The sequence below is a fragment of the Rhyacophila brunnea genome, unplaced genomic scaffold (genome assembly GCF_057557595.1).
Source record: "Rhyacophila brunnea isolate RB1 unplaced genomic scaffold, BYU_Rbru_1.0 scaffold_24, whole genome shotgun sequence".
Classification (NCBI taxonomy): domain Eukaryota; kingdom Metazoa; phylum Arthropoda; class Insecta; order Trichoptera; family Rhyacophilidae; genus Rhyacophila; species Rhyacophila brunnea.
The window spans coordinates 16,505,654-16,521,192 of NW_028232904.1; the positions used below are offsets into that span (position 1 = coordinate 16,505,654).

At 34.7% G+C, this 15,539-nt stretch overlaps 1 protein-coding gene across 1 annotated transcript in view; it reads right to left on the reverse strand.

The window, feature by feature from the left end:
- Window positions 1–530: 530 nt before the first annotated feature.
- Window positions 531–15,539, reverse strand: part of 5-HT2B (5-hydroxytryptamine receptor 2B) — a 284,462-nt gene continuing 269,453 nt past the window's right edge. The window contains exons 7-9 of the mRNA XM_085951604.1: window positions 5,155–5,331; window positions 2,792–3,068; window positions 531–686 (exon numbers count right to left, since the gene is read on the reverse strand). Coding sequence (XP_085807730.1) covers window positions 531–686; window positions 2,792–3,068; window positions 5,155–5,331 — 610 coding nt within the window. The remainder of the gene's footprint in view (window positions 687–2,791; window positions 3,069–5,154; window positions 5,332–15,539) is intronic.

Here is a 15,539-nt window from a genome sequence, read left to right on the forward strand (position 1 = left end):
TCCAATGCACGATATTATAATAAAAAAATTATAACATGAATTTCCATGAAGTAAACGTGGAGTCTTATTAGCTTTATTAAAATAAAAAAGCCCTAAGTCCATGGTGCGTAGGTAGGAGATAGGTAAATGAATCTAATTTTTTTGACATATCAAATTTCTGCTTCGTGTACTTTTTATAAAATACGTAAAAACATGCTTAATATTAATATTTTTTGGCAGTAGATTAAAAATATAGAAAATAAACATCCTAAAAGGCTTAACTCCATTTGAACAAAAATGTCAGTTATGATTATTCATTTTATTATTTATACACAGTAAACACAAAGTCATTAAAAATAGGTTCATAAGACAATTATTTTTTCAAATCACAACACAACATCCGCAATATGTTTAGAATTGAAAATAGTTTCTCGTTCCGTGGTCGTGCATACAGTGTCCAATTTTTGCACCTGAGACCCGGGGTTCGGATCTCATAGCGCGAAGGGCATCGAATTGTTGGGAATCTGCTGCGCCCTCCGCGCAGGCGGGCGCTATCTGTTGGGAGGCGCCACCCATCGCGCCCTCTTGCAGTACCGGCAGAGGAGAACCCGCCTGAAGGCCTGTCTGAAAACCTTGTTGAAAATGGTGTAGAAAATCGGGTTCACCATAGAACTGGCGTACCCTAACCACGTGACAAAGTCAAATACCTGCAAAAATAAGTACCATTTGAGTAGGAAGCAAAAGGGCTACTCTCCATTTTAAAAATACACTATAGCCACTATCTGTAATGTTCAAATTTTGGAAAATAACGTTGGTATTTTTTATTTACACAGCGTTGCTACATGATTGGTTTGTCGAATATCCGTTTTTGTCGAAATCGACCTTTCAACGCAGAATGATTTTTTGTATCTAAATGGACTTGAACCATCCTTTTATTTAAATTACATTGTAGTGAATATAGCATTCATATGCTGTAAAAACAACAATTTAAATACCTCCATGGATTTAAAATATCGGGTAATAAAATTTGTATTTCGTCTCCTGAACATTTGACGTTTGGTTTATTCGACAAACCAATCCTACAGCGACGACAAGTTTTGAAGTTGCTCAGTATATTTAATACCTATAATAAAGCGTATACTGTACGTATATACACCCCCCTCAAAACTGTGTAATTATTTTAATCCTTATATCGCAATGTATCGGTGATGGAGAAAAGCGCCTTTGCTTTTACCCGACTCATTTTATTGTTATACTGACATGATTGCCATTATAGCATAATAATGTATCAGTAAAGGATGTGTATTGATATTCTATTATGAATGAATGTTAATTTAACTAAACAAAATACGGTACATGAACACATAAACATAAGTACCTAGTAGGAGATCTATGCCTTCAATGGATCCCATCGCACATGGGTATTGAGGGCAATGAAAGGATGAATGATCTGGCAAAAGAAGTTGGCTATTAAGGGGTACCCCACATCAGTGGATACCAGACAACCTGGACTGGAATGAGGCTATAAAGAAAATGGGCCAAAGTATGTGGATAGATTTTCACCATAGAGCATCATTAGAAAAGAGGAAAAGGAGTAAGTCTCTTCTACCATCACCACGAGAGGTGGCCTGATTTGTAGAGTCTTCTTTGACGAGGAATGAGCTTAAGTTAATACTTAGGCTAATAACAGGGCACACAATGGGCAAAAGATTTGATGTCCTCATGGGAAGAAGCGAATCGCAACTCTGCGATGAATGTTATGTTTTAGAGGACATTGTACATATAGCACTACAATGCCCTAAAAATGAACTTCACATAGTACAGCGGCGAATTACGGATATCTATGAGAATGTCGACGAATTGAATGGTGTCCTGGCGGTAGGTAAGACGGAAGAGCTAGGCAAAATTGTAAAGTTATTTAACAGAATAGGATTGAGGACCTGATCGACGGATCCCCTTCTAGAAGAGAAGAGGCGATATGACAGCGAGTCGCAGTCAAAGCCTCGGTAAAATCACAAAAAAAAGGTTTAATCGATATCTCGTAAGTCATAAAATGGCCGCAGGTTACGAATTTGTAATTGGCATTCTGAAAACAATACATTTTATGATTTGAAAACAGTGGTTAACTTTCAAAACTGGACATGTCCATATATGACGAAAATGACTTATTATCGGAATATCATTCTATAACCTCATACACACTTTGTTGACTTTCAAAAATAGCCACAAAACACCAATTTCATAATGAAAAGAGGTTTCAAAAAGTAGGTTGACATTCAAATAGGGACACGTCCAACGTTGTTGACATTCGAAATGAGACATGTCACTTTCAGCTAATGGTGGGACTGTATTGAGTCACGTAAACAAGTATGTTGTCATACAATCTGACAGTTTGGTTTTTGTCACGTGCGTGTTTTTGCTCTGTGTTTTTATTTGAAAAGTTCATTTATCTCTGACGAGTGAACAGTGGACATGTCCAGTTTTGAAAAATAGCCACTGTTAATATTAAGTGAACGTGTTTTTGAAATACAATATGTAAATCTTTCTAATAATATGTTCTCGAGACGGGAAATTTGATGCCTTCTTACTGAGTTAGCTTTCAACTGTGTTTTATAATAATTTAAAATACAGGTCTGTCAGAAACTCGACTATGTAAAAATAGCTTGTTTGTATTATTTGAAGACACAATATCTTTATAATGAAATCTCAACTCTTAGGCTTCTGTCATTTAGTGGAAGATAGTCCGAAATAATAAGGCTATATAGTTAGTTACTGAGTAGTTATTCTGTACTATTAAATTTGGTCTACTCACCCAATGACTGACTCTGCTTTCACACTCCTCGCAAAAGCTGGGCACAAGATTCAGCACAAAAAAGGGTGTCCATAGAATCACGAATGTAAAGAAAACAACGCCTAAGACTTTAGTGGCCTTCTGCTCCAGTCTGATGATCCTGCCGTGCCTTGATGATGTCCTGGCCAAGAGAAGACTCGAAGATCTCGTCGGAGTAGGCTGGCGTGTTGCTACTGTGCTGGTAGTAGTGGAAGTGCCAGTCGTGGCTCTGGATGTACGAGCTGCGCCACCTTCCCATCTGGTAATGATCAATACAATATTTTAGTTCAGTCAATAAGAATAATAAAGACCATATTCCTACTCATGTTCAGCGTTCTACCTCAAACGATGACTTGCATTTGTGTATGCCGGGTCGCATAATATACAAACTCTTCTCGACTTCGACATGTCGAATTTGTCGATGTCGTTTTGTTGGCATTAACAAAACACATATAATTTAATGTATCACTGCACACAGCATAATTGCAACATTGTTGGTTGTAAATCACGCATGATGTCGCATGCAACATATTTCGAAGAGTTTTATGACCAAAAAGAATATGACAAAATAGAACAGTGACAAAACAGAATGGTGACAAAGCAGAACATTGACGAAACAGAACAGCCAGGGGAAAAATAAAACATTGGAAACCTATTAGAATTAGATGGATTAAGGCGAGATTATAGCTTGATAGAGATTATTATTAGCCAATGCTCATACATACATAACACGTATCAGATTTAGAAATACTCAAATATTATGTTTCAACCTAGCTTACCAAAAATAATTACGAGATAAAAAGAACTTTTTATATACAACGTTTTTAAATTTTCTGTTTAATAACGCTCAATATGCTCAAACTTGTACTTGATATGAAGTAAATAAAAAACAAACAAATATAGAATACTGAAATGTCATTTTGATTTCCATAGTAACGCACGTATATATTAATAATTTAGTTGCTAGGACCACCCACTTAGCAACCGATAATAGTGGATTGGATTACGGATTTCTTCCGAAATAACTTTTCATACAAAACATAATTAACTGAAAATTATAATTATTAATTATACTTAAAGATGGCTAAAAGTATTAAAAGAATGCATTGGCATAGTGGTCTGTCATATTCTAAAAGTTTCAAATGTCTAGCTAGTCGGGAAGTTAGTTAAAAATCGATTGCAAGATTTGTACTGAATAAACAACCACCGGACAAATACGAAGACGAGCTAATAAAAACGTTGTAATAACTAGAATGGACTTGGTTCACCATGCTTGTGAAACACTCATATATATATATCTTATAAACTTTAAGCTACAGTTTTATTGAGCTCTATATTTTTTTTTTTACTTACACGCGGTGTAAATAGAAACTCTAGTAATATTGGTAGTATTGATTTTTGTATCCCTGAATTATCTTAGAAATCGGGAGCATTCGTTATTAATTATTGTTCTCCCAAGGTGCAGAATTAACCTGCCATTGGTAATGCCAATTGGCAGGACAATAACTGTGTTCAATCAAATCGCTTTGGATATTGATATATTTCACTTACGTGAGAATGAGTTAAGTTTTTAAGATAGAGTATATTTAGTGCACTCGGCGTGCTTCCATGTTACCTTGTATTTTAATTGAAAAATTTTAAACGCTTTAAATTTCGACCATGTTTAGGAAAAAAAGCGTAACCCTCACAGAAAAAAAATTTACAGAAGGGGCAAACAACGTTTTTTGAATGATTTGGTTCAATATTTAAAAGATAATATATAAATAAATAATTTAGACATTGGGTGCATGACGATTGATAATTTTGTGGAATATCTTTTCGATATAATAATAATTAAAGAAGTTATTACAGAAAAATCATTAAATTTGAGGGTAAATGCCTTTTTCCTAAAATTAAAACTTACTTCAAGCTCAATTAAAACCTGAATTTAGGCATCCAGGAAATCCGGTATTTGCGGCTTACTTCCTTTTTACACAACGTGTATTTAGTTGTATACATTGTTAATATCTAATAAAAGCACTTTTCGAAAAATTGAGGGTTACGCCCTTTTCCCTAAACACAGTCGATTTGTAATTTATCATGTTCATTATATATAAAGTAAATATATTTAAAAATTAATAATTAACTTAAGCACAACCAAGTATATAATAATTGATGTAACACAAATTGGTTAATAGATAAAGCAGATTAGCTGGAATTATTGATGGATACAAGTTCGAATCCCTCACGGTACATAATATATTTTTCAGATATATTATTTTTAATATCTAAGAATGTTTCCGAGTTATTCTAAAACGTTCACTAATGAGTAGTCAAATATTATATCAATTAAATATGTTACTCACCTAACAACTAACTGAGGTCTCGCCGGTGGAGGAGCAGGCCTGTCTCCAAAATATGGACACGTGCACTGCGGCGGACAGCATGTAGACGTCGAGTCTCCGTCGCGCCGGTTCTTTTGACTTGGAGAGTTCTCGCGGCCAGGAGACGCTGGTGCTGAGAGAGACATGGGTTTGTCATTGCTGAGGAAAGAAAAAATATCAATTAGAGTGATATAGATAATATGATTGTTTTGTCAAAACCGGTACTGAAAAGGGTATTTATAGTACTAGACGCCTTCTTAAAAAATTGGAAATATGTTTCCATTTATGTCAGTTGAAAAAAAAGCTGTTTAAGTGTGTTCAGTCAGTTATTGTGATCAGAAGACAATAGAATCATCATTATCTTCATAGAATCAGTCTATCAAAACAACTGAAGTCCCGCCTACCCTTTATTGATCATATTTGCCTCGGAAACATGGGCATTAACTCGTAAATGAACGATTATTAAACATTTCTGAAAGAAAAAAATCTTTGAAATTTTTATTTGCTAATCTGGGATGGCAACAATTAGAGATAACATACATAATGTTGAAAAACACTTTCTGAGATAATATAGGTATATTATAACCAATAGAAAAAAACTTAAAAAAAGTAAGCCACCCCGGCAGGAAATCGAACCCTGCATTTCCCGGGTTTACTGAGTTCCTCGATTTGTATCCCTTCATTTACAAAAATTCTCTCTGTAAGTAGAATTCGCTTTAGTTCAATAACAATTATTATGATGCAATATCTAAACCTCAATAAATTTAACTTTCCAAATAGGCAAATCATTGCTGTAATTCAAGTCACGTTAAACTTTTATAAAAATGTTACAAAATGTAATTAATTTTGGTTGAGCTTTTCCGTGCGGAGCGCCATGGTTCGAAACGGTCGAAACCCAGTTAGTAATCACAGCGCTAGGCTGACCAAGCGAAGAAGCAGAATATCATAAAAGGTGGAGTATGTAACAATCATACCACTCAGAATTACATGGGTGACACGCTTTAATATGTACATTGTATTATCAAAACAAAACAATAGAGCGAAAACGATTGTCAGCATTTCCTCAATCATAGCTAGATCAGTAGGGTCTATTATGATTTGTTAATTGCGACAATGTCTCTTGTATATATGAACTGCATTTGTATAATGAGAAAGGACAATCCATAAATCCTCACTATCGCCACGAGTCCGTTACTAGATACACCACTCTCACATTGAGTCCGATTACTCGACATAGTCAACCGTCAGTCCACTCGAGTCCAGTCTCTCAGTTAATTAGTACGATCAATCTCTCGATCACATCAATCTCACCAGTATATCAGTACTATATTATATTGAATTTATTTATTCTTATAACGATAAAATTAACCTCTCCCCTCACAATCCAAGCAACAACAACCTACATACTTTATCTACTTAATCTTTTCAACCTTAAGTGTCTGGTCGCGCAGGAATAGAAGTTGCATTTAATCATAGAGGAAAGACCGAGAAGCGAAAGGAGTACATAGTAATCCTTTATTAAAGTTTATTGGTTATTTAAAAAAAAATATTTATCTCATGAAAGTTGATTATAAAATAACCAAAGGAAGATTAATTTAAATATTATGAGGTATGCAAAATGACATGAAAGAAGTATACGCTTTTGAATAAACTGGAATAATTAATATTTCCGAGAATGTGACCGAATAACCAGGATTCATTTAAATATTTTAAATGCTTTTAATTACTAGGGGTATTTTGGTTCGGCAACATGCAAAGTGAGCCACAGGAAAGGTTTATTAACTCTGCTTTGAAACGGAATAATATAAAGAATTTAACATATTAATAATAATTATAATATTGCCATATACATATGTAGATATTAAATGTATCTTCTGGTAATTATAAAGTTATAACTCAAAATGTATTACCTTTTCATAGATATGTTTAAATATTTATACCTATCACAGTTGAATGAATATTACAAGGATTTATATTTAGTAACTACTTACCTAATTTATGTGGATCTATTCTGTACTTATCGACCGCTAAAGTGATAAAGTGATAAATATTATCAAACTTAGGGTTGGTTTGTATCAAAGTATTAGCACTTATTGTAACAAATACAATACATTGGTTGTAATTGTTGCAATAAGCGCTACATTTTAACAGCGCCTCTATTGCTGCTGTTAAAATATAGCACTTTTTCAACAATAACTATACGTTGGTTGTAATTGTTGCAATAAGTGCTAATACTTTGATATAAACCTACCCTAAGCTCGATAATATCTATCACCTTATCACTTTAGCGGTCGATAAGTATAGAATAGACCCAATGGTTATGATATCGATTCCCGAGTTTGGTAAATTCACATGTAGTTTTTAAACGTGTGTTTGAACTCAGAATATCGACCCAATTGGTTGAATAAATGGCATTTCTTGTAAAAAAAATCTGTTAAAACAACTTCAACTGAGTATCTCACTTTTTTTTTGTTTGTCAACTAAATGGTTGCACGAATATAATTTTAAAACACTTCTGAGAAATATATAAATAACCAATAGAAAAAATCTTTTTTGAACAAAATACGACACCCAGCAGGATTCGAACCTGCGTCTTTCGGGATTTGCGCCCACGTGCATTGACCACTATGATATAGGAATCTTATCTAGTTGCGACGAATTTTAACTTATGGTTCTTACAATACGCTCTGAAGCGCTTTCTAAATTGCGTTACTTGAATTGTTGAGTTAAATATATTAAAGACTCTGGCGACTTTTTATACTTAAAAAAAATCACAAAAAATGGTTTCCACTTCATATTCACTACTATATAAATTGATTTTTCAACATTATTTACTGACGTCTATATGAACAATGATAAAAAATTCCTAAATTCGCAAGAAAATGTCATTTAGTTTGAGGTTTTAAATATGTCTGGAGTGATTTTTGCGACTCAACGGCTATGCGCCACATAAATTGCATATAATTAGTGTGCTGCGCCTCTGTGGGTAAGTCTCGGATGGTGTGTTTTATTGGATGAATGTTACCAATTCGTCCCGAATCTACATCAATACAATGTATACAGTATAATGGATTGTTTATGCGAAAACTTTGAAACAGGCTAAGATTTTAAGTGCGTAATTACACCTTTTAAGAAAGGCAACGTCAAAGGAAATCGATCGGGCATATTAGTGGTTTGAATCTTTGCTTAAGTGAAACTTTGATCGCTAGAGTTAGTTCGCTATTGTGTACACACTAAAAGTTTACGAGTTAGTAATACTACGTATGGTGAGCAATTTTTGATAGGTCAATAAAGACCCGTAGTAGTAAATTAATAATAATAAAGGATTTAGGGTTAATTTTAACTTTTATAAAATGACTTAACAATATAGTAACATCTGGAAGAGAAAGTAGTATTATTATGACAAATATGCTAGGTATAACTTTACTATAATGGTGGAATTAGGGTGTAACGAAAGGTAAACCTAAAACCGTTAAAACTAATCGTTATATGGCAATAAACAACTCATTACCTATGTTAGCAGATTGATTTTCTATATTAAATACTGAAACGCAGTTAAAAATTCTTTAATATGCATTTCCGTAGTGTCAAATTATAGTACAATTAGTAAATAGCTTATGGCAAAGGTTATTTTCGCGATATCTATAATTATTTTATACGACAGTCAGCTACTCGTATGTCCATTGACGCAAATGACAGTAAGTAGCTAACTCGATTAATATGGTTATTTCCTAAATTATTATTGGTAGATATTATTTTGATTGTATAAATAGCGAATAATAATTCATCGGACATGTCACTCGAATCTAAGCACTTGATCCGTTACTATCTCAGTCTATGTAATATCAGCTTATTTATATTATCATACAGATTGTACCCTTGTACTTATATGTAACCATAAATAAACTCTCACTCCTCCATCATCACGAATAACCACGATCGTCTTTCATTCAAAACACCATCGACCCTCACATTGATGACTCATACAGTTATAAAAAATAAAATTTGTATTAAGTGTCCAGAGTTTTCAGAACTTCTAGAGAAGCCGTCAACAGAGCTGTGAATGGTCAAATAAAAAAAGTGTGTTCTCTATTATGTTTTTGATCCAATGCAAGTACTCAATGAATCAAAACCAAAGAAAGAATATAAACACCATAATATGCCACGTTTAGTAGACAACACATAATTTACTTTTATTAATATTTATCAATGAAGATAATGGCCCAACCAAACCATAATCATCCGCAAAACACCCAGTATTAATCAGGCGATTACGGGACCCTATGTTTGGAGTGAAGCACAGTTTTATTTATGACTAGGAATGTTTCAGGAGCAATTGCCCAAGACTTATATCGCCATGCACTCAAATGTGCTTTAAACTGAATGTATATGACTTTAAGTTAATACTACCCATGGAATAGAAGAACACGTACGACCAGGTCGGATGGGCCCATTGTCCCATGTCCATTGGGCCCAAATAGCTGGTTGAATCAAATTGAGCGATTTCTTCATTTTCGTACACAATTTAAAACTATTCCCAGAGTATGTGATTTGAATCATTCGCACCGTGAGTGTAAAACTAAGGCATCTGCAAATATTTCAATTTCGAGATTAAATGCAAAACAGCTGCAAAAGTCGTGAACTTGATAATGTAAATGTGAAGTAACTAAAAGAACATGCAATATAATGTAGATAATATATACCAAATATTATGGTTTTTTTAGAAACTCTATTTTTTCTCCTAACAAAACGAAGACTTCAAACCCTATATATCCAAAATATGTTTTTTGCAGATGCCCTGGTTTTACACTCACGGTGCGAGTATTTCTCCGCTATATGGAGATATTGAACGGTTAACAAGACTAAGCTCATAGACCCTAGTGAAGCCATGGAGTCAAGTCAAAAATTGATTGGTGCAATAGTTCGGAGTCAAAGCGGTTATTTACATTTGTCATTTGAAATTTGCAAAAAAAAAAACACTTTGATTATTTGTATGCTTGCTTTCGGTGAAGGGATCAAATTTTTTCTGCCTGGTCTTTAGCACCACATCCAGCGCCATAAGAGCGAAACCACACAAGCGCTGCGTACACGCTGTGTCGCGAGACCGATGTATTCCGACTGCAAGTGGGAGTGAGTACGCAACAGCGGTGCGTTCTCACTTCCGCTCGCAGTTGGAATGCAGCGGTCTCGCGACGCAGCGCGTACGCAGCGCTCGTGTGGCTTCGCTCTAAGATGAATAAATAGCCCGCTTCCTCGTGAATAGTTTTTCACCATCAAGCCGGGGAGGCGGCGTAAGATGAAAGTCACCAACTTCCACTTCATCACATTTGAAGGGCATCATGGATCCGCCACATCCTTGTATATATTTTTTTCTAGATGCCATCGGGCCTTCCAACCTGGTCGCCACAAAAGCTAATTTTATTGCACTTAAAACGTTTGTTACATCATACTGTCTACGCGAAGATATTTTCACTTTTTCATAATATTAGCTTTTGATTAAAAAAAACTATTCATTTAAACTCAGTAAAAGTAAATTAGAGTCAGTGTCGACTTAAGAGTAAAAGCTCTGGAGATATTTCTATGCAAGTATAACTATTGACGTTTTAAGTCGAAACGAAGAGCTTTGTGATACACCTGATTAAGACTGGTTGTGGTGCGAAACGGGTTTCGTTTAGGGGTTGGGTTTATGTTTATGTGGTCATACTTACATTTCGGTTTCGTCCAAGCCTCGACACTAGCACTTGATTTAGATTACCTATTGTCTAACTTATAACAATAGGCACACTTCACCACTGGTATGAAAACAACAAATTCAACGAGTTACTCCCTTACGGGCTTACAAAATAAATATATAACAATATTAATATAAAATACAATTTTGATTTCCCGGCTTAAGTTAGTATATAATTTCAAAATCTCACTTCCGCTAAGGAAAATGAATAAATTTACCTTCGCAAATAATGCGAAAAGCCATTTATCGCTTTTATACTCAATTTGAGAGAGTAAACGATACTTATGGCTACCATAATGTGAAATGGAAAATAAGAAAAAGAACAAAAATGAATTTACCTTCTGAGAAAAGAGAATTGTAGAAAAAATGTCCGATTGGATTAATAACGTACCATTGGTTCTTCTTTCTTTTACCTCCATTTTCATTCGAAATCTATTATAACTCTTCTGGTTTAGCGACTACTGAGTCAAGCATTAAAATATTGCTAAAAAAATTTGGTTTATATTAAAAATATGAAAAATAACATTATCAACATATTTAGCCGAGGTCAATCCAAAACTTTTCAATCTCTAATTCTTTACTTCCACGAAGATCCACAAAATGTTATCAGTTCGTGTATCCAGCGTCTTTTTCTGGCATCCCATTTGAATAATCCTTGGTTATGAGTAGGGATTCCAATCCCGGGATCTCGAGCTATTTTCGATACCTATGAATCCCGGGATTGATAAACACAATCTTAAAACTTTCAAGATTGATTTTTGTATAAATTTTTATAGAAAATAAAACAGAAAAAATACTTTTAATAACAAATAACTACATTAGAAATAAACTGAGTTTGGAAGAAGTTTGATTTATACCAATGTGTAAGTTGACAATTCATTTTATTTTTTCACATAAATTAATAAAAATGAGAAAGATTGGAAAAAAACAATGCTTCGCACTATTAACAAAGTAATTCTACCATGATCTCATAGGTTTTATAGCAGTTTCATAATTTGGCTGACTAATTAGATTTATGAAGCGGAAAGCCCAAGAGTACACCATGATTTGCTTTACTATTTTAAATCTCGCTAACCCATTCATTAATTATTTACTATCAGAAACAGCAATCTCATATTAAATTCACATTATTATTTATATGACAATATTATTTACTCCGTTAAACTTATGTATTTCCAAGATAGAACGTATACAATATTAACAATAAATGTCTTAAATAGTATATAATTATACTAGATTTATTTTTGACCGATTTTATTGATGTTATTTGTAAATTTAATTTTTTTATTAATGGAAAAAAATACCAATCTCGGGATTGTCAAATTGTAATCCCGACATCCCGGGATCAGAATTTTTGCTCGGGATTGGATTCCCTAGTTATGAGGTATCTGGGCTTTGAACCATTATCCCCTTCTTATCTAGTTTTGTAGGTTTGAGCTCGTGGTAGTTTAGTGCATTTTGAGTATAATTGTGTGACGAAATTTGTCCAGCGGTTGTCATTTTTTCACCTGCTTAATGATCTTTATCACATCGCGTACTTTTATCGGCTTTCTTATCCATTGGTTTATTTTGTTATCTTTCCGCATTATGCCCAGCATAAGCCTTTGAATGCCACATTGCGCTACTCGTAATTTTTGGATTTTTCTTAAATTAAAAGTCTATGTTTCACAGGCATACGTGAGCGATGGTAGCACACATTGGTTGAACACTTTACGTTTAAGATACAATAGTAGGTCACCTTTGAAGATACTATTCAGGGGTCCAAATGCATGCCATGCCAGTTTGGTTCGGCAAAGAATCATACATACTACTGTCAATTGATGATATGTTATCCTAGATAGACGTAGTTATTGACCTGATTGATTTGAGTACCATTTATGAGGATTGGTTTTGGTTCAGCAAATCAGTTTAATATCACTGTTATCTTTGTGATATTTATCTGTAAACCTGTTTTGCGGCTTTCATTTGCAAGCTCCTGCATCCTGTTCTGAAGGTCTTCTAGGTCGTTAGCAAAGACAAAACTGTCGTCTATCTAGTTTATGACATACAATATGTAGCGGTCAAAAACCTCGGGCCTTACCAAAGTAATAATTACGACAACGCAAGAATTAGCGATTCACAATCGCCGCATCTACGATCAGCTCATTCTACAGCTGTGACACACTTCGATGAGAGTCGACTACCTCGGAATTTGTCATCAAAACGCCTCGAAGTTGTAACAGTATAGCGGTCAGCAGATTTCCTAATTGTGAATTCCATCAACAATTACTCTCGCAATTTACCGAATATAGCAGATGATGCAAAGTACAAAGAGTGACAATGTTCGGAGTAGAAATAAACGATGCAGAGTAATCGCGATGAGCTCATGCTCAGACCGAGCCGCAATCCGGTTGTGACGACTACCGATCTATTGTTAACGATAATACTGTGAGCAGGTAACTGTTTCGAGTGACGAGTGAAGAGTAAGTGTGTCTAGTGACGGACTCAAGTTGTGTGACTAGTAATGGATCGTCTCCATTATTTCATCATCATCATCATCAGCCTGAATCTATCCACTGCTGGATGAAGGCCTCTTCAAGTTGCTTCCACTTCTCTCGGTCCTGTGCATTGCGTTGCCACGTACTTCCGCAGAACTTTATCATTTCATCGATCCAGCGGCCTCTAGGTCTACCTTGTGGACGTTTTGTACTTCTTGGATACCACTGGATGACTAGATTTGTCCAACGATTGTCTCTTCTTCGAGCTATGTGTCCAGCCCATCTCCATTTAAGGCTTTTAATAAACTGTATTACATCGCAAACCCTTGTCTGCTTCCTTATCCACTCATTCCTCTTTTTGTCCTTTCGCGTTATGCCCAGCATGCACCTCTCCATACCACGTTGTGCTACTCTAAGTTTCTGGATCTCTCTTTTACTTAGGGTCCATGTTTCACACGCATATGTCATCACGGGAAGCACACACTGGTTGAACACTTTGCGCTTTAGGCACAGTGGAAGGTCACTTTTGAAGACATTATTCAGGCGGCCAAAAGCACTCCAGCCTAGCTTTACTCTGCGAACAATTTCATCAAATATACATCCATCTATAGATACTTGTTGTCCCAGATAGATGTAGCTTTTCACCTGTTCAAGCTGAGTGCCATTGATGAGGATCTCTTTTTGGCCTGCAAAGCAGTTGAACATGACTTTCGTCTTTGTTACATTTATTTTCAAACCTACTTTGTTGCTTACTTCAGCGAGTTCCTGCATTCTGCTTTGGAGGTCTTCTGAGTCTTGCGAGAAAATTACTATGTCATCGGCAAAGCGCAGATGACTCAGGTATTCTCCATTTATGGGGATCCCTTTGTCATTCCAGTCAAGTTGCCTGAATAAGTCTCCATTATTTATACCTACGAAATCAATACAATATTACAAGAGTCATTATTGCAATTAAATAAATCATAATAGATACCATTGATCTACGTTATGATTTAGTGGCGAAGGGTGGAGGTAGGCTGTTAACATCCGACATAAATAGTGCACACTAAAATTTGTCAGGCAAACATATTTGTTTTAATTGAACTAATACTACAATATGTAGATAGTATTTGTAAGTTTTTAAAATTCCATTAAACCCTGCCTAATAAAGGCCATAATAGATACAAGTCAAAAAATGTTCGTTTATCCATAAAATATTTTTTTTATCGAATTTGGTTTGGTTTAGACAAAGCTTAATGAATTTTAAAAACTTACCAACACCATATTCTGTAATATGTATTTTTAATTCAACTAAAACAAATAAGTATGACTGAAAAAGTGTGCACTATTTTTGTCGGATCGACCATAGCATACCTAACCTATTATGGGTTGATTAGGCAGGATTTAATCGATTTTTAAAAGCTAACCAGCACTTTGTAGTCTTATTTCAATAGAAACAAATACGAATGACTGACAAAGTTTAATGTGCACTATTTATGTCGGATAATAACAGCCTACCTCCACCCTTTGCCACTGTTATGATTGAGGAGACTGCTGACAATCTCTTCCGCAACACTGGTTTGTTTTCGAAACAAACCGTGAATATCAAAGTTTACTACACATCAGTGGCGAATGGTGACTTTTGGAAAGAGGTAAGCTGTGGAGATCAGAGAAACAGAGCACACTCTTGTCAGGTAACTTACGGGAAATAAGAAGATAATACTTACGATATTACTACTGATGAATAGGTGCACACTAATGACAACGACACACTGGCCATATGTTTTACCGCTGAATTTGCCAAATTATTTAAATCACTTATGCCAGTAGAATTTCACGTAGACTTTTCTTTAGCATACAATACGCATAGCCAACAAAAAAGTTTAATGAATAACTTCCAGTTAAAAACGAATATCTATCATATAAATTGTTGTGAAAATGTCTCATATAAGTTTGTTTGCTGTATTTAAATCTAAATGTACCCTTGGAAGGTCAAGCTTTGATAATTTTTGATTTTTGAATAAACTTCAAACTCGGGAATGATGGCACAACAATTTTCAACTTCAATCGGAACACTAGACAATTTAATAAATACTTATATATTTAAAGCACTGACGAATGATTTCGGTACAATATGAGATAATTTATCCACATTCAAAACACAGTGATACACTGAATTT